Here is a 20299-nt window from a genome sequence, read left to right on the forward strand (position 1 = left end):
CCCAGGCTATCCTGAACTCAGAAGCTAAGCAGGGGCAGTCTGTCAGATCCTCAATGATGGAAACAACACTTTGTAAAGAACAGTAGTTTATTCAGCATCTTGAGAACAGTGTGAAAAAGCCAGAACTGACCTTTCCCCACACAAACCATCAGTAATATCAGTGAGGATGTCCCCCATCCCCGCCCCGTGAACCAAAGCAGAAATATGCAGACAGTGAGATAAAGACAAAAGTTCGTTAAGAGTCGGCCTTGGCCAACACCTGCTGGTAAAAATGAGCAGAAACACACTACATAATATTCTACTAAAATCCCTTCCCCCCAAGCTGCAAGCGGCCCCAGCACCCCATAGGCATCCTGACACAGCCCTTGTTAGGACTTGAATGCAAAACCAAGAAAGTCCAGGATCCCTATGAAGAGACAGGTGTTCTACACTGCCTTGAAAACCCTAGGGGGCCACCGTATGTCAGCTGAGACTTGATGCCACTTTCCATCACTATAAATAGCCCTGCACCTGAGTGCAATCCTAAACAGAGTTATACTCTTCCAAATTCACTGTAGTCAAGGGGCTTAAAAGGATGCAACTCTGTTTAGGACTGCACTATAAATGACCACGTGCAAACTATTTTTACCCTGATCTGGATAGCCTGGGCTAGTCTGATCTTGACAAATCTTGGAAGTTAAGCATGGGTGACTCTGGTTAGTATTTGATTGGGAGACTACCAAGGAGGTCCAGGGCTGCTACATGGAGGCAGGCAATTGCAAACCACCTCTGAATGTCTTTTGTTTTGAAAATCCTATGGGATCAATTATGGTAATCCTATGGTAATAATTATGTTGAGTGTAACTTTAGGAGCTTTTTAAGTGCAGAGAATGGGATTTTTTTAAACTTTAAAGAATGCTTTTGCCTGAACTAATGTCTTGACCTAAGTAGCCCAGTCTGGCCTGATCTTGTCAGATCTAGGAAGCTAAGTCCTGGTCAGCGCTGGTTAAAATGGATGGAAAACCACCAAGGAAGTCCAAGGTTGCTACATGGTAGGCAATGGCAAACCACCTCCGAATGACTCTTGCCTTGAATACCCTACTGCATAGGTGTCAAACTTGTGGCCCTCCAGATGTTATGGACTACAGTTCCCATCATCCCCTGCCAGCATGATGCTGGCAGGGGATGATGGGAACTGTAGTCCATAACATCTGGAGGGCCACAAGTTTGACACCTGTGCCCTACTGGGTAGCCATAAATCAGCTTTGACTTGATGGCACTTTCCACCACTACCAAACCATTATTGCCTTCTCCCACTGGACAATTTCAGCTGGCTTACCAGACCTCTGACAGTTTTAACCAAATATATTTACAAGTCAAGAAAACAACTCCAAGAACACATTTACTCACTAGTACTGATGAGATGAAACTGATGTTTGTGGGAAGAGCCTTATTTCAGGATAGCCTTGAATGTTTTCTTGATGGCAGAGAGAGAAGTATTTTTGACAGTCCACGCTGCCAACGGAGATCATTCCATTCAGCAGCTGAAACAGAGGAGGAACAATGCAGCTTGAGTTGTAAAATGAACGCAAATATCAGTTGGATGGATCCAACAAGCGATGAGTGCGAGAACCACAGATCTTTCCAGATATCCCAGGGCCTTTCCCCACTTACCTTAAGCCCTGCGCTACTTGAGGAGAGTAGTGCGGGGTCCCCCGGCACTCCCCACGAGAGGGGCGGCGACAACGCAGCTGCCCCAACACTGCCGCGCCCCCTCGAAGGCTGCGAAGGCATCCCTGGCAGCTCTTTAGGGGATGTAGGGGATGCGCAGTACTTGCCAGGGATGCGGCAAGGCTAAATTGATCGCGCAGCAACGGCGGCCAAGGGAAAAGTGGGGAAAGGCCCCCAGAAGTCCTTTCCGACCCCAGGAAAGTTGATTCATGGGGGCGTAGAGGGGACCTGTGCAAGGCTGACCTAAATAATCCTCAATAATAATAATAATAATAATAATAGCATATGGCATGTATGTAATAATAGCCAGCCGTAATAATAATAGCATAATAATAATAATAATAATAATAATAATAATAATAATATTAACAACAACAACAACAACTCCCGTAGGGAGAGAGTTATAGGAAAGATGTCTCATCTCTGCTTCTGTTGAGAGATTGCTGGGTCCAACCCACAGTTTTCTGGATCTTTTGGAGTTCTTGCAAGCAGACAATACACAATTTGTACTGAACTTCCTACAACTAGAGTTCTAAATCTCTCCACAAAGTAGAATGAAAAGCGTGTACACATCCAAGGCTATTGTGTGTGGGAGAGAACAAAAAAATATTTTTGTAAATTCCATGCACACTCTGTAGGGCAGTGATGGCGAACCTTTTAGAGCCCGAGTGCCAGGGGCGGAGCAATGGGAAACTGTGTCTGGGGCACGTATGCATCCTGTGCCCCTGCCATGCCCCTGTCTGCCCTCGCCCTGACCTGGAACGCCCCCAGAATGCCCTGATACACCCCTGCCATGCCCCCAGAACGCTCTCACCACACCCCTGCAGGGGTGCGTGCCCAGTGCGTTGCACACCCCTCGCCCCCTTGGTGCTATGCCACTGCCAAGTGCCCAAACTGGGATGAAGGCGCACGTGCCCACAAAGAGGGCTCTGAGTGCCACCTCTGGCACACATGCCATAGGTTTGCCATCACTGCTGTAGGGTGTTTTGAGAACATCCAACACTATGAGATGGAAGAGTAGAAATGTTTCCAAAGAAATAAAGTTCCGCTTATCCCTAAGTTCTATATTGTATTATCGACACTGAGGACTGAAGAGAAGTTGATTATGACTGACATTTACCCTGGCCATTCTTTTCCATTCTGGCATTAAAGCTTGGCAAGGACCGCACCACGGAGCGTAGAAATCAACCATCCAGATGTTGCTACTTTTCCTTTTCTTCACTAGCTCACTGAAGGTCTCCGGTGTTAGAGAAACTACTGATGGATTCATGAGATCCTGAGAATGGAGAAAGTTAAGTGAAATATCCTTTCAGGTTTGTAAACTTACCCACTGCTAAAAGGAAGAGTCAAATTATTGTCAGGGCTGGTGATTCGGTAAACTTGAATCACCAAAAACACTTACTGGTTTTATTTTTTTTTAAATACCCTAAAAAAATTACCCCCCAAAATAACCAAGCTATCCAACAAAGATTTAAAAGCCTGAAAAAAATTAGTTATCAGTTTTACTGAAAAGTTTCAGGTTTTAAAAATCCGAACCCAAAATGTACTGATAAAAATTATTGGTGCTCATCCCTAATGGGAAGACATCATGCCTATTTAAAAACTGCTGTGTGGACAGCTGGTTTCAGAGTTCAATTCAATTCAATGAGCTGGTTATGACTTTGAACGCCCTTCAAACTTGGGGCCCACATATCTGAAGGACCATCTCTTCTCTTAATGCTTTCCTGTGTCTGCTGTCATCCCAGGTTGCAACCTGCTAGCTGTTTCCCACTTAAGGCGGCCGGCTTGGTATCAATCAAAGCCATTTCTTTTTTAAATCAAAGCTTCTACTCTGTAGAAGGGGGTCTCTGAGATGTAGGGGGTGGGGACCGTACTAGTGTCTAGGAGGTAAGATAAGGCTATTCTATTTGCCAGGGCTTTCAATGGTGTGTGGACTGCAGGAATGTTGGGAAGGGAAGGGAAGATATTTAGGGTTTCATGGTACTTTGTATGTTTTAAAAACTGGAACCATAGCCCTTGTAGAGCCACGAAGAAAAGAGGGACATAAATATTCTGGTAAATAGATAAATAAAACCAATGTTGCGCCGTTTATCTGGTACAGTTACCTCAACAAACTCCAAAATCTGCTCAGCGGAGTGATGTCCTTCGTATTCATGGGTGTCAGTCTGGTTGAATACCACAGTTGTAGGATAAGCTCTAACGTTGTGCTTTGAAATCACAAAAAAAAGAATACCTAATGAAGACTTCTGTCAAGTTTCAATCATTTTCTGCCTTTTGAGTACTTCGAAATTACAGCTTTCTGCTTGAAAACGTGTGTGCCACAAGTTAAATAAAGTCCATTTTATTCTCACTAATGGGGAAAAATGCTGGCAAATGTTTCAATGCAATACTTAGAAGGGTGCTGGGTAGTTTTGAAGAGCTAAAGAAGCTATTTTGCTTGTGATGGCAGAAACTGATTCCTGCTATTGCCTTAATTCTTAAAACTTTTTAGATATGCAGGGCAAAATAGATGGTTAAACTACTTACAGTTTACTAGGTTTCATATCCTGCCAATGTTTTGTTTTTGGGGTTCTTATCAAAAACCCAGAGAAACTTTCGGTATTGTCAACAGAAGGCTGGATCCAGCCAGCTTTTTCACTCTGTTAAATCCCCGTTCTTATTACAGCTTCTGTCCCACATGGCTTTTGGCCATACAGGTCTTACAATCTCCAGCATACCCTTTTTGGAGGTCAAAAGGAACAGCCTCCCTCTTCTTCTTTTTGCCTATAGAGGGAGGCTGTTCCTTTTGCCTATAGAGAAGCTGGTTTCAGCCAATTCAGGATCTGAAAACACAGCTTTTTAAAAACACCATATATTATTTTACATATGCCTCCTATAGGCCTCCTTCAACCCTTTTAATTCTGTCCCCACTGTCAAGGTATTTTGTAATTCACAGACTCTCCAAGCCCACAGGGATTTACATTTGTACATTCAGTATATAAGAGGTGGGAGAGAATTGCTTAAATATAAGCTAACGTAGTGTGTGCAATAATTTGGCTTTTACAAGCAGAGATCTGTACAGGCTTAAAATCATCATGTTGACTGCACCGCCATTGGAAAAGACCATATTTCAGAGGAATTAAAGTAGAAAAAAGAAAGACCCCAAATTATACTTGCAATTACCATGTTGCAAATCCCTTCATGAACTGTACAGTCTAACGTCCCAAATTTCAGCTGACCATACAGTTGCTTTGATGCTTTCCTCAATTCAGGGAGCAAAGCTCGACAAGGAGGACACCACTAAAAACAAATGATAAAGTAGCTGGCTAATTACAACAACCCATACACCATTTTAAAACAACAGCCATTACACCAGGGATTCCCAGTGTGGGGTCCATCAATGCCACGGTGCCCAAAACCTTTCATGTTGCTTGCTTCATGTTTTTAAAAAGCAGGCAGGGCTAGGTTGGGCTTTTGCTCAGCAATGCTTCTCATTGGCCACTGGAAAAATGTTTGGCTGTGCACACTTTTATAACTGTTGCTTTGGCAGCAGCTGCCACCACACAGAAGAATCTTCATGGTATAACTGAAGGTAAGATGTGGCAGCCATTTTGTGGCTGTGCTCACCATGGTGTGTCAAATTCCATACATGCTTGCAAGCTCAAAAAGTCTGGGGAACCCAGCATCACATAAGACCACAGTTTCTTTAGTGAAATTAAATTAAGTTCACAGATTTGAGTCCTTCAGAGAAACCAGCGTGGTGTCGTGGTTAAGAGCAAAGGCCTCCAACCTGGAGAACCAAGTTTGATGTCCCACTCTTCCACATGAGTGGCTGACTCTAATCTGGTGAACCAAGTTTGTTTCCCCACTCCTACACATGAAGCCTGCTGGGTGACCTTGGGCTAGTCACAGTTCTTTCAGAACTCTCTCAGCCCCACCTACCTCACAAGGTGTCTGTTGTGGGGAGAGGAAGGGAAATGAGTTTATAGGCCCCTTTGAGTCTCCTTATAGGAGAGAAAGGCAGACTATAATTCACTCTTCTTAAAGATAGTCATTCAAATGCTGGTTTACCTTGACAAATGCTAACTAACTTCGTTGTCTTCTGTTTGGGAGAATGTTGCTGGGGAATGAACTAATATTAAACCAGGATTAAGCTATAGTGTCTGTGCACGTTCATCACACAAAGACCATAGGAAACCAACTTCAGATCCTGGCTTAATGAATGAATGAATGTATATATGTAAGTATATATGTATGTATGTATGAATGTATTAATTAATTAATTACATTTTTAGACCGCCCTGCATTCAGACAGTCACATGGGCCATGTTTGTGTGCATGTGCATGCCGTCAAGTCACAGCTGACTTACGGCATCCCTGTAGGGTTTTCAAGACAAGACATGTTCTGAGGTTTGCCATTGCCTGCCTCTGCTTGGGACAAGACAGCTCTGAGGGAACTGTGACTGGCTCAAGGTCACCCTGCAGGCTTCATGTGGAGGGACAGGAAATCAAACCCGGTTCTCTAGATTAGAGTCTGCCACTTTTAACCTCTGGAACAAGAAGAAGAGCGTATGTATATTCCACCTCTCTCCTGTAAGAAGACTCAAGGTGGCTTACAAGCTCCTTTCCCTTCCCTTCCCCACAACAGACACCTTGTGAGGCAGGTGGGGCTAAAAGAGATCTGAGAGAACTGTGACTAGCCCAAGGTTACCCAGCAGGAATGCAAGGAGTGCAGAAACCCATCTGGTTCACCAGACGAGCCTCTGCCACTCAGGTGGAGGAGTGGGAAATCAAACCCGGTTCTCCAGATTAGAATCCACCTGCTCTTAACCTCTACACCACTCTGGCTACTACCATGCTAGCTCTCCACACTAACCATAACTAGTGCAAAAGTATGATTTAAAATTAAACGACATGTGAACCAAACTATTCAGAGAATTACAAGTCATTTTCTGCCTGAAATGGAGATAAATCATTTTCTGGTTGGCAAGAGGTAATGATTGACAATGGTTTCGCTCGTTCTGTTGAGGACAGCCCAAGAAGGCACTATAAGACTGCAGGGAGGTAAAGGTCAGGATGAGTTTCCTAACTCTTGAGCAATTCAGCAATGCCTCAAGGAGTCTTCCTTGGAGGAACAGATGTCTATCAAGAATGATGCAAAAGCCAGCCTTGGGGCATTTTACTGTTCACCACCATCTTCCAATTCGAAGCACAACCTGCTTCACAGATAACTCACCTAAAATGGGTCACACTGTACAGTGTACAATACAGCACAACTGTGGTCCAGTACATTACTACATGCCCTACTACAATTGCTTTGAGAATGCTTCGATCACACACGCAACCATACATTTTAGTGTTTTAATACAATTGGAAATCGTGATGTAGTAGTTACTGGTGCGAAGAAGTCAACAAGCCACGGCTCCTCCGGTTTGCCAGGGAAATTCTGAGGCCCGAGAGTGATGATGTGAGAGTTTACGCTCTCCTTGGCGAAGGCCAAAATATCGTACAGAATCTTCTTCCCTTCAAAGGAAACAAAAAATAACCTCACTGAGGTTTTGATATGACAGAGCTACCGTTTATTTTCCCATCAACATTTTATTTTTATTTTTATTATTAATTTCCTCCTCAAAGTGTTCTTCCATTTCTTCTGTATGACTACCCAGTGATACACATTAGGCCCTAGGTGTTAAACTTGCGGCCCTCCAGATGTTATGGACTACAGTTCCGATCATCCCCTGCCAGCATCATGCTGGCAGGGGATGATGGAAACTGCAGTCCATAACATCTGGAGGGCCGCAAGTTTGACACCTGTGCATTAGGCTGAGAGAGGACGGCAGGCCCAAAATCAACCAGCAAACTTCCATGGCAAAAGAGGAATTCAAACCTGGATTTCCCAGATCTTAGTACGATACATCACAAAGATTTGAAAATAGGCAGAAGTTCATCTTACCATGATGAATTTCATAGTCATTTATTCCCCTTCCTTTAAAAACAGCTGCGCACGGCTGATAAATGTACAGATCGTTGCACATGTTGGGTGCCGTCAGGCAGTCGAATCTGCCCACCTACAAAAGAAGCATCTATCAATGGCATACGATCCTAGCACAGCTGTCCATCAAATGGCCACGAATATATGCAAGCTACAGTCCAATCCGAAGCTTGACCTCTGTTTAGGAGGTGGTGCCAGTGCTGGTGGTACAATCCCTTCCTTGTTCCATTGAGCAAAATCTGAGCCTTTCCTCCAACCTCAGAAGTCATTAAACTGGGGGGAGGCTCGTTGGAGGAAGAAGAAGAAATCTGGATTTATACCCCACCTTTCTCTCCTGTAAGGAGACTCAAGGTGGCTTACAAACTCCTTTCCCTTCCTCTCCCCACAACAGACACCTTGTGACATAGGTGGGGCTGAGAGTTCCGAAGAATGGTGACTAGCCCCAGGTCACCCAGCAGGAATGTAGGAGTGCGGAAACACTTCTGGTTCACCAGATAAACCTCAGCCACTCAGGTGGAGGAGTGGGGAATCAAACCCAGTTCTCCAGTTTAGAATCCACCTGCTCTTAACCTGGCTCTACATCATTCAAAGCATTCACTACACCATTCAAACATATTTACAGAAATCATAACCATACTATCTAAATAATAATCATTTATGCTGTCAAATCTCAATGAGCTCAAGGCAATCCCAGGATTCTGGGGTTTTCAAGGGAAATGAGTAGGGGTGGTTGTTTGCTTTTGCTTTCCTCTGCAAAGCAACCCTGGTCTTCCTTGGTGGTCTCCAATCCAAAAACTAACCACGACTGATGCTGCTTAGCCTCCTAGATTTGACAAGATCAGGCCTGCCTGGGCTATTCAGGTCAGGACATTAGCGCTGGCAAAAGTTTATTTTTAAAGGTTAAAACAATCCCATTCTCTTCACTTAAAAAATTATTAAAGTTACTCTCAATATAAGTATTTCAATAAGATTGGGCTATTCGGGCAGATAATCATACTCAGTTTTGTGTGATTTTACTTCAGGAAACAAGTAGAACATGTCCTTAGCATGGAAACAGAGGCTCAAGTACAACGCACTTTGCAGGAAGAAAAATCATAGTATCTGCAAAATGTTAGGGGGAAGAAGTCAGAGCTCACTGCATAGCTCCTGATATAGCTCTGACATTTCAAGAGGAAATCCAGGAGAAGCAATTAGTAAACTCCTCAGGATATATCCCCAGGTGGAAAAGGGAAAGTAGCTACCCTCCTGCTGTTGTTGATGATGGCTTTGTGCATACACCTACATATCAGGCGACCCACCTCTCCAAATTGGAAGGTTAAATAATTGTGGGGAGCAACACAGCTAAGTTCCTCCATACCCTTTCAAAGCACGTTCCAGAGAGTCATGGCTGCAGGTAGAAGCAAGAGCATAAACAAGTAGGAGGAAAGTTTGAAAATAACAAGGCTTTGAATAAATCACGTTAGAAAAAAAAGCAACGTCAGGTGAGCTCTGTTGATGTTGTTCTCCCTACAAACCATCACTGTGCTGAATAAAGTATTTACAAGGTAGATTTAAAAACCCAAATAATACTCGTGAAAGCTCAACCATGTCCATTCCCCCATTCTTACCTGAATGTTTTCTGCTTTAAGTAGAAAACCTAGCTTTTTAAAGTCATGGTCATTAGACTTGCCACTCTCGCCGAACAGAAAAAATATCAGCCATCGGTGATGGGCAACGCGGTCCTGCCAAAAGGAAAGATGTGACAAATCCAGAAATGTATTCACATCTATGAGGTAAAAAAAAAAAAAATCTCACTGATCAGGTTTGTACTACAACTGTTTTCTACCCAGAAATCAGACAAGAAGTTGGATAAATTTAAGGAGAAACAGAATGCAAAGCCAGTAGGAAACTCAATGTAAAATTCTCAAGGCATTTCAAAAACCTTCAGGACTGTGAATTTGTGGTTGTGTATGACTTCTCATTCTGGGGAAACAAGAGTAACTTTCCCCCTTTCTTTGGGTGGAATAGCCAAAAGCCTTTTCTTGTATAAATCCCAATTCATCTTAACTGGCCCACTAAAGAAAGGTGGTGTATAATTCACCAAAGAATCCATATACCCATCTTTTGAATCAAAAAGCCTTCGGAAGCTTTGTGTGGTGATGATACCTCACACACACCCTCACACACCCTCACACACACACATACCCTCACACCCACACCCACACCCACCCACCCACCCACACACACCCACCCACCCCCGAGGCACGAAACTCCCTGACTATGTAAAGATCCTGTGACAACAATTCTTAATCATGTAGTACTCCTGTATGCATATTTAATATTAGACTGAAGGTGGATTAAAAAATGTACCTCAAAACAGAACAAAAGAAAAGAAAACCCTCATTTAGCAGTTCACAAAGCAGCATAAAATAGGTACATGACAGACTGCACTTCTCCATCAGCATTGTGGGATAATAAAATTGCCATTTTCTGGAAGGTTCCAAGAGACTAGACAAGGCCGGAGAGCCTCATATGGAGAAGAGTTCAAAGAACACTGTATGCATTGAGAACCAACAGGATGGAATGATTAAAGTATGGACCAGAACTAGGGAGATCTTGGTTCAGGACCCGAGATTCCTATCCATAATAATGACTGCAAAATTTCAACCAAATCTACAACTATAATGTACCTCACGTTTGTGGGCAGAAGGCAATTTAGTGACTTGGAAGTATTCCAATTGAAAGTGCCCCACCTTCAGAATCAAGACCAGAATTCTCATTTGCGCACTTGCCACCTTTACCTTTAGTGTAGCTGCAGGGATCATTTCAAAGTCTGGAAGGTGCTGCATGACTTCCTGATATATCTCTCGCGCGTCCAACGAATTCAGGAACTTGGGGGAAGGGGAAGAAATATGCCATGTTGAGTTTTATAGAGTACATTTATTTATACTCATTATAAAGTACATTTATTTATATTTTAAAAAGCCACCACCACCTGGAGGAGGCAACATCTGTGGGTGCCAGCTGACACCTTTCCTGGCACCCACCATGTTTCTAAAGCCAGGTGAGGCTTCTGTGCAGCATAGCTTATGATTGGCTATTGGGAATTTGATGGGTTGTGCTTATTATCAAAAACATTGATTTGGCAGCAGCTGCCACCACAGCACAAGGATCTGCACTTTATGACTGAAGGTAAGCTGCAGCACCCGTTTTGTGGCAGGCTCCACCTCCTATGGCAACCATTTTGTGGCAACTGTTTTGTTGCTGCATTTACCATGTCAGAATTCCAAATGTACCTGCAGGCACAAAAAGAGATTGGAGACCCCTGGGCTACAATGACTCAGAGAACCAGTGAAGCTTTTTCCTATTTATATTGGGAGTTTACATATATCATTCAGGCCCTTTCTGCACCGCAACGGTGCGGGAGTGCATCGGCCTCATTTACACCGACGCACACCCCTGGGACCGTTCGCATGGACGGTCCTGGGAGGGCGGCAGGTGGTGGCGCAACCTTCGCACAGGCTGCTTTGTCCCTGCAAGCTTCCCTCGTCTCCTGGCTTCCAGCTCGTCGCAGAGGCCAGGGGACACACCCCCACAGGCTGGAGCGATGACTCTGGAGTCGCAGGCCAGGGGGGCGTGTTCCCTGGCCTCTGCGATGAACCGGAAGCCAGGAGACGAGGGAAGCTTGCAGGGATGGTGCAGGGAACATGGCGCCTTCCAGCTGCTGCCGTTTGCACGGCAGTGATTGGAAGCCACTGTTTCCGGAAAACCTCGCTCAAGGAGCGAGGTTGGGAAACAGCGGTTTCGCGCCGCTGGGGGGGGGGGCGGAGGCTGCTCGCATCATCTGCGTAACAGCTCCCTAGTGGATGACATGTTCCTTTTGGCGTCCCTAGGAGGTTGCTGCTTTTTGGCCACGTGGAAAGGGCCTCAGAGCCTCTTTGCAGATTTGGCCTGGCATTCTACAAGAGAATTGTGATCTTTCAGCCAAATAAGGCCCATAGCTGTTTCTAGTGCAATGGGCTTGAATACACTATCCACAAAACTGTCATGAAAATCCACAGGAGGATGTATTCAGAATTTGTCACAAATAAATCCTTTAAGCAGGGTTAGATAGTTGCTTGCCCAAGGTAATTCAAGTTTGTTTGGCCTCCAGTCCTTAAGTGAAAGACATCCCTTGTTATCTAATAACAAGGAAAAGACAGCATTCAGAATTCAATTCTTCATAATGTTCATAATAGTTGGAACATCTGATCAAAGCAATTTAATAAGAATATTGCATAATATTGAATCTGAAACAAGGGAAAAGGAGAAGCTATTAAAAACTGTGGCTAGGCCAGTTAAGGCGGTTGATTCTCTTAAGCTCTGATGGGACAAATTTTAATGCATGCTTACACCTTTTCACCTATGCCTACATAAATAAGAAGTGCTTAACTGTGGCTAGATCATGACTTACTAAAGGCCTTACAAAAAAAGAGAGAAGTCTAAAGCAAATTTCTTTTAGTTCTATTTATGACAGCTGAACACTCATTCTTAAGAGAGATTGGAGCATATCCAAGCTCTGCTTCTTACAACAGATGTCACCGGGGTGTGTGTGTGTGATCTACCAATTCTCTCCTCCCAGTCCAGATGTGATGCTTTTCCTCTGGGCTGTTCATGAGAGTTTGCGGATTCCCAAGAACAACCTTTCAGGGGCTTAGTGGGCTGCAGTGGGTGGATGGGGGGAGACAGGAAAATCATGCTCTGCAAGCTATGCTTTTCTCTAACTTTAAGGCGTCTCAAAGCAGCTTACAATCACCTTCCCTGCCCCTCCTTGCAACAAAAACCTTGGCCGATTATGGCACGATGGCAACTGAACCTTGGCACAGCAAACTTCCTTGCACCAACAACGTACAAGGAAGTTGCAGGCAATGGAAGTGGTGTGTGCCAAACTTCCTAGTACTGATGTACAAGGAAGTTGCCGCGCCTCTGCTCTTGCTCTCAGCTTTCTCTGCAGAAAGCAAGAGAACTTTGGGTGCATGCCTGATGCTGAGGCACAGCAGAGAGGAGGTATGCTCCCCCGTCCGTAATTGGCCCTTGTGAGGTAGGTGGGGCTGAGAGAGTTCTGAGATAAGGTCACTCGAGAGTGACCAGTCACTCTCAAGCAATTCGAAGTAGCTGTCTGTCCTTCCTCCTGTGTAGCTGTGATAACTTCCCTATCCTTCCCTTTGGTGCTACCACAGCAATTTTTCTCCTTTTTTCTTTAAAGCAAGGAACAATGCTTCTCTCACACATGGACCTTTGCTCCGGATGAAAAAACACCAGTGCCTTTCCCCATCTCTTGCTCCCCATGCACACCCTTGCTGAGAACAGGAAAGAAGAAGAGTTGGATTTATATCCCCCCTTTCTCTCCTGTAAGGAGACTCAAAGGGGCTTACAATCTCCTTGCCCTTCCCCCCTCACAACAAACACCTTGTGAGGTGTGTCGGGCTGAGAGAGCACCGAAGAACTGTGACTAGCCCAAGGTAAGCCAGCTGGCGTGTGTTGGAATGAACAGGCTAATCTGAATTACCCAGATAATTCTCCACAGTTCAAGGGGCAGAGCGGGGAATCAGACCCGGTTCCTCCAGATTAGAGTACACCTGCTCTCAACCACTATGCCACTGCTGCTCTTGACTGACTGCTACTGACTGATTCCCCCTGCATGAAATGATGAACTGTATATTTTTTCTCTACAAGGCAGTTTACATTTTGGGTGGTGGTGGTAGTTTGCTCTTAAAGACAGCCGAGGAAAGGTTTTCCCCACCCAAGCACTGCAGCCTTAGTCTGAAGCAGTGTAATTTTTGTACAAGGTGCCATTTTGTGGCTTGCTCCCCCAACAAGCAGCCATTTTATGCCTGGTAGCTGCCAGGGCTCTTGATATAAAGCTAAGTAGCTCCTAGAAGCATAAAATCTGCTTTTTCCTGATCCACAGTAAAAGTATGCGATTAGCAGTATCCTCAAGGGACGCTAATCACCAGCATTTTAGTTGATAATACAGAGAAACACCTGGTACATTCAATTTATAAAAAGTGAAAATTAACTGGAAAAAAAACAAAATCTTTTAGGAAAGAATAACTTTTTATGTTCCACATCTTCCTTCACCACCACCATCACATCATTGTGAATATATGCAAACTAATTGTAAAACAACTCATACCAAAACACCTCCTCTCTCTTTATTAGTTAAGGTGGCTCCAGGTGGAAAGTATGCTGTAGTGCTAGATGAGATATCCAAATTATCACAAAGCTCACCCTGGGTGGCACAGTCCATCCAGCCTACATTAACAAGGCCTTCCTGTATCGAGACAGTAACAAAAGAAGTGAAAACATATAAGCCACGTGGAGACAGGACGATTTTTACTAGTGTGGCCAACCTCCAAGTAGAGGTTGGAGATCACCCGGAAATACAACTCATCTTCAGAATAGACAGATCAGTTCCCCATGAGATAATGGCAGTTTTAGAAGGTGTGCTCTACAACATAATACCCTGCTGAAGTCTCTTCCCTCCCCAAACCCTGCTCTCCCTAAGTTCTACCCCCTAAATTTCTGGAACTTTCCAAACCCAAAGTTGGCAGACCTATTTTTACATCTCAGACCCATCTGGGTGGCCTGAAAACATCAAGAAATCACAACACAGTTCTACCATTTATGCTTTACATTTTCCGTGGGGTAATCTTTTTCTCCACTGACATGGATTGGTCAGGCTAACCAGATCTCACAAGCTAAGCAGGGTTGGCCATGATTAGTATTTGGATGGGAGACCATGAAGGACATCAGGGTAGTTATGCAGAGGCAGGCAATGGCAAACCACCTCTGTATGGTCTCTTGCTTTGAAAACCCTATGGGGTTGCCATCAGTCGGCTATGACTTGCAGCACTTTACATATAAAAATATTTTCCCCAAAAAAACATTTAAGAGAGACAGGCCTCCTCTAACCAAAGATAACAACCCTTTCAAATTCTATTGAAGACTAAAAGAAAAATCAGTTAAGCTCTTTCTCTACTAGGATTGCTAAATGTCTGGAGAAAATGTACCCTTTCCCTCGAATAGAGGCGTTATAGGATGTTATGTTAAAGGAGACATTATTTACCTCCATGCCATTACAGATTTCACCAGCTCATTTTCACACTTAAAATCTCTATTGAGTGTTGTAAATGGGACTCAGATGCCCTTTGCTTTGACTGAATTGGGCCCACAATTTGAGGAATTGATTAAATAAAATCCTGCTTACCAACATGCCAGCCAATTTAAGGCGTGTTCGAGAGGTTAAACAATCTAGAGAAAGAGAATAATAAATAACTGAGAAAGAGTCCCTTTATAAAGTTATATTAATACTGCTGTGTGTGTGTGAACAATGCAACATGACTAATTTTGGGGATATTTCTTCAATATAAGAGATGATGATTAGCTTCGTTTATAATCTACTTTTCTCACTAGGCCTCAAGGCCTATTACAAATAGATTCAGTTTGGTACAAATGTAACTGAAGGCAATTGGGTTTTAAAAAGATAAACTTTTGTGTGGAGGGAGGAATTCAAATATAGGTAGCACTTTCTTTCCTATCGTTTATGACTTAGCATACAAAGTTGTATTGACTGGCATACTTACAAAATTTAAAAGTATAAATTCCTTCGTTTCAGCAGCAAAATTGCAGTTACACTCACTTTTATAGCCAAGGGAGATCCCTGTGCTATCCTATTTCACTTATTCCAAAAGAAAACTAATAAATCCCATAAGAATTTTTGGAACAGCTGAAAAAAACAAACAACCCAGACTTCCAAAAGACATTCATTTCAAAAGAATAAAATATTTAACACGAGTTGTTTTCAGTGCTCCAAAACGTCTTACTTTTTTTCCACTGGAAGAGTTGAAAAAAAGTCCTAGGATTGCACCACATTGGTGGTAGCCAAGATATTATATGTGAAAATGGCACCACTGTGGGGATTTCTTCATTCACTGCTTCTACAGTAAGCAATGGAATTTCCAGCGGCAGCCAGGAAAGCTTGCCTATACTCTGTCTCAGAAAAAACATGTTAGTATGGTCAGTTGAGGTGCAGAGGTCGAGAAAATGGTATGCTTTTGCATTAGGATATAGTCCCAAATGAATATGAGAACTATCATTCATTTTTATGTGCTGCCTTGGTCAAAACTCTATGCTGGGGATAATTAGGAAAGGAATTGATAATAAAACTGCAAAGATTGTCATGCCCTTATATAAAGCAGTGGTGCGACCGCACTTGGAGTATTGTGTTCAGTTCTGGTCGCCACATCTCAAAAAGGATATCGAAGAGATAGAAAAAGTGCAGAGAAGGGCAACCAGGATGATTGAAGGACTGGAGCACCTTCCTTATGAGGAGAGGCTGCAGCGTTTGGGACTCTTTAGTTTGGAGAGGAGATGTCTGAGGGGGGATATGATTGAAGTCTATAAAATTATGCATGGGGTAGAAAATGTTGACAGAGAAATGTTTCTCTCTTTCTCACAATACTAGAACCAGGGGGCATCCAGTGAAAATGCTGGGGGGGGGGAAGAATTAGGACTAATAAAAGGAAACACATCTTCAAACAACGTGTGATTGGTGTTTGGAATATGCTGCCACAGGAGGTGGTGATGGCCACTAACCTGGATAGCTTTAAAAGGGGCTTTTCTGGACAGATTTCTATGGAGAAGTCGATTTATGGCTACCAATCTTGATCCTCTTTGATCTGAGATTGCAAATGCCTCTTAACAGTCCAGGTGCTCGGGAGCAACAGCCGCAGAAGGCCATTGCTTTCACATCCTGCATGTGAGCTCCCAATGGCACCTGGTGAGCCACTGCGAGTAGCAGAGAGCTGGACTAGATGGACTCTGGTCTGATCCAGCTGGCTTGTTCTTATGTTCTTAAAACCATTGTTTTTTGCATTACTGGACATGGACATCACTGAACCAAACTTTCAAATGGATATGGGGGGGAGCAGTGCTAGGTAGGCACTAGGACCCAGGTAGAGGATTCTACAACAAAGAAGTTCCAGCTTGTTTGAGTTCTGTGGCAGAGGAATATACAACCCTACTAACATCTTTTTCTGAGAAAGACTATAATAAAAAAAGTATTAATTAACATACTGAACAGTGTATGTTAATTCTATCTCAATAAGAAGCAATCTAGAGATGTAAAATGTCAAAATTTTGAAGCCCAGGGGAAAATGGTAGGGAAAAGTCAAATATATATGAAAATTATTTTCTTATCAAACTTAATTTTTTACTGCTTTAACACCATAAAATTAGGCATTTAAAAAGTAGCATATAACACTGTACTAACATCTATATTTATAGAATTCTACAAGCAAAGTTTGCATAGTCCCAATAATTAGCAGCAAGCTGCAAACTGCTCTTATTCTATGTGACATCTTATTCTAAACTGCTCTTATTCTATGTGACATTTCCTATGTGACATAGGAAAAATAAAAGTTAAAAAGTGAATTTTATAGCAAACAAAAGGAAACATACTATTTGGTCAGAAACACGTTCATAAATCACAACAGGACTAGCATCTCATTTGGATACCACATTAAAGTTCTATAACACTGACAATACTGGACTGTTCCATACAGTATTATCATCATACATAGTTTATCAATTATGAACAAAATCAGTAACATTAAATAATAAACCACCCCCTGAAAATATACCATGTATATCTGTAATATATGTAGGAATTACTCTCTAATTCTATAGATTCTTTTATATAAAAATCTTCCTATGACACCTTCTGTGGAAGTAAAGTTTGTGTGAAAAAGCATTTTCTGTCAGATATGACTGAAAAGGTCAGCAAGGGATTTTCCTGTCTTAATTTTTCCCCTGGGCCATTATATCTGTTCAGCATGTTGGAGATTAGTCCTACATTTGAGATATCTGAAAAAAAATCATATCAGAAAACAATAAAGCATCCTATGAGAAGATATGTATATGCATAATGGCAAGCTGATCTTGTCCCATAAGTTCATGTTTTAGCTTTTAATGTATTAAGTGGGGAAAATCTCAACTGCTCTTATCTTTATGTTGCTCCTAACAACGATGTATTAATATCCTTCCCATAGATTTTTACAAACTCCCTATTCTGCACGATTGTGTTCTTGTGATGCTAATGAACCTGATACACTCATCCATATTATTCTTCACTACCCCTTACATAAAGAAGTCCGAACATCTATCCTCGGACAACTGCTTGAAAATCAGAATGGTCTCTCGAACAAGGATTGGGTGAAGCTTCTGTTGATGGACAGGAAGGAAACAATAACCTCTACGGTGGCTTATTTTCTATCTAGCGTAATGGCTGATAGATCCCAGACTGATTCCACCATCAAGCCAAAGACATAAGCTGCTCCCTTGTTGTAAACAATCTTTTAATCTATACATGGATTTTTATATTCTCCTTATATTATTTGTAAAATGCCATTAAAGGTCTTTGATTTGAATATCCTTCCCATCTTATCTTCCACTGAGAGTGCCTCAGGTCCAACACTAAGTTGCGGGAGTCACTAAATTCTGTCTGCAACATTAACTGACCAGGATTACAAAAACATATATTTACCTCCACGATCACTGCAAAAGGAGATTAGCCAGCCAACACCAGAAGCAAATGCAGTTTCTACAACATTAACAAAATTTCCTAGGGAAAAAATAAACATATGTTCAGCCTACATTTTCAATCCTCCTTCATTTAGAAACTCAACTTTGAATAAACTGTTTGTTACAGTGCTTTGACATGACAGAATCACAATTTTATCTTAATTTTGATGAAGACACAGAAGAACAGATAGAGTTGTTTATACCCCTCTCAGAACTTTATTGCACACTGTTGATGAATGATAACTTGACTTTAACCGATGAAGTTTACCTGCCCATAACTCCGTCACTGTGCTGGTAACAAACTGCATGGCAAAGCTCATTAAACTCTCCTTTGACCTGTCCCCAAAGTATTTTGCTGGATTCTACAAGGGAGAAAAAACATCAATTATAGAACAATGTGTTAGCCAATTCTCAGGAAACTCATCTATATATTCTATGTACAGATCTATTTGTTCAGATGATCTGAAGTGTTAGTTGTAAGTACAAACAGCTTTCATAATAAACTTAAAGGAATCCTGCAATCTGTCCCTAAGCAGCTAAAAGCTTAACCATGTGGCATTGTTCTCCAACAGGAAAATTAGGAATGTAAAATATTCAGAAACCATAGTATTTATAAAGCAGTTTCTGCATAAGAAATGTATTACTAATGTTGTATACAAAACAGTAGCTGCTAATTACGCAAGTTTGCCTAGGTCAGCTTTTTGTATACCTATGCATACCTGGAAGAGGAGAGCAGTCCCTCAAATGAATAATAATAAAAAGGCTAATCAGACTGGATTTCCTTACAAAGGGATGCTAAATTAGGACTACCATTATTTATTTTATTTTTTTTTATTTATATATTGGATTTTAGAACGCCATCCCCGGAGGGCTCTGGGCGGTGTACATCAGATCAGAATCAATAATACACATAATCAATAAGTTATATTCAATTTAAAATCATATTACAAACTCTATAAAAACATAGCAGCATTACAAACATGGTGACACCCAATCCTAAGGCCAGGGGGGGGGGGGGGAGAGGCAGTGCTAATTAGATGTTATGTCGAACATGCCAAGGACGGAATAGCACGCAGCACAGGGGCATCCAGGAGGGTGAATCCGTGGCCGGCCTCACCAAAGGCCCGGTGGAACAATATAGTTTTGCAGGCCCTGTGGAACTCACCAAGATTTACTTACCATTCCAGTTTTAAAAACATACAGGCTTGGATAGCTATTGATCCCTTTTTGTCGGCAAAGCATTCTGTTATCGCCACAATTTACAGCTCCGATGCGTATTAATCCATCCATTTCTTTAGCAAATTCTCTCCACTTGAAAAAAGAAGGAAAAAAGATCGAGAATTGGAAGGTTTTGGGGTTTTTTTTTAGAACATTGTATGAAATTATACCATTCTGTTTCTCTCCAGCATGCGAATTTGGTACAGTTTTAGTGTCTATCAGCTGGTTTACAAATTTTAAAAAAAGATCTCTCAGAAAGTTGGATCCTATACGAAATCTCCACTGATCGAATGGATTTCTATAAAAAGGGTAACTCTGTTAGGCAATGAACCTGCAGAAGTACTGGAAGCATTGGCTAATTTTTGTGTTGTGTTATTAGTAAACTTTCTTAACCGTATCGGTAATTGTATTTGCTATTGCTTTTAATTACGCCATTAAAGGTTTAGTAATTATTATTATTATTATAAACAGGGTGGGACTTTTGCACTTCCCTCTCCCACTGCAACCCAAAGTGGCTTCCTCAAAATGCTGCTTTTGGAGGATCCAAATCAAAGTTTCTTACACAAAAAGAAAGGGTGGTGGCGTTAACATGCTTATTCTTCAGTGGGCTGAAGAAGAATAAATCAGCTGATAAAAATCCCATGATTTTTATCATTTATGAAATGATAAATTTGTCACTGCCCTGAGGAAAGGCCCATTAGAACATAAGAACAAGCCAGCTGGATCAGACCAGAGTCCATCTAGTCCAGCTCTCTGCTACTCGCAGTGGCCCACCAGGTGCTTTTGGGAGCTCACATG

General features: G+C 42.3%; 1 protein-coding gene across 2 annotated transcripts in view; it reads right to left on the reverse strand.

Annotated features, from left to right (window-relative positions):
- The window catches only part of DNAJC10 (DnaJ heat shock protein family (Hsp40) member C10), a 38958-nt gene that overhangs the window by 7876 nt on the left and 10783 nt on the right, over positions 1–20299 (reverse strand). For both annotated transcript variants that reach the window (XM_048485508.1, XM_048485509.1), the window contains exons 6-18: positions 19463–19594; positions 18552–18645; positions 18246–18323; positions 14910–14953; positions 13836–13973; positions 10462–10551; positions 9289–9402; positions 7643–7757; positions 7085–7212; positions 4873–4989; positions 3816–3917; positions 2831–2986; positions 1390–1523 (exon numbers count right to left, since the gene is read on the reverse strand). In XM_048485508.1, coding sequence (XP_048341465.1) covers positions 1390–1523; positions 2831–2986; positions 3816–3917; positions 4873–4989; positions 7085–7212; positions 7643–7757; positions 9289–9402; positions 10462–10551; positions 13836–13973; positions 14910–14953; positions 18246–18323; positions 18552–18645; positions 19463–19594 — 1442 coding nt within the window. The remainder of the gene's footprint in view (positions 1–1389; positions 1524–2830; positions 2987–3815; positions 3918–4872; positions 4990–7084; positions 7213–7642; positions 7758–9288; positions 9403–10461; positions 10552–13835; positions 13974–14909; positions 14954–18245; positions 18324–18551; positions 18646–19462; positions 19595–20299) is intronic.

This window comes from Sphaerodactylus townsendi, linkage group LG02, assembly GCF_021028975.2.
Source record: "Sphaerodactylus townsendi isolate TG3544 linkage group LG02, MPM_Stown_v2.3, whole genome shotgun sequence".
NCBI lineage: Eukaryota > Metazoa > Chordata > Lepidosauria > Squamata > Sphaerodactylidae > Sphaerodactylus > Sphaerodactylus townsendi.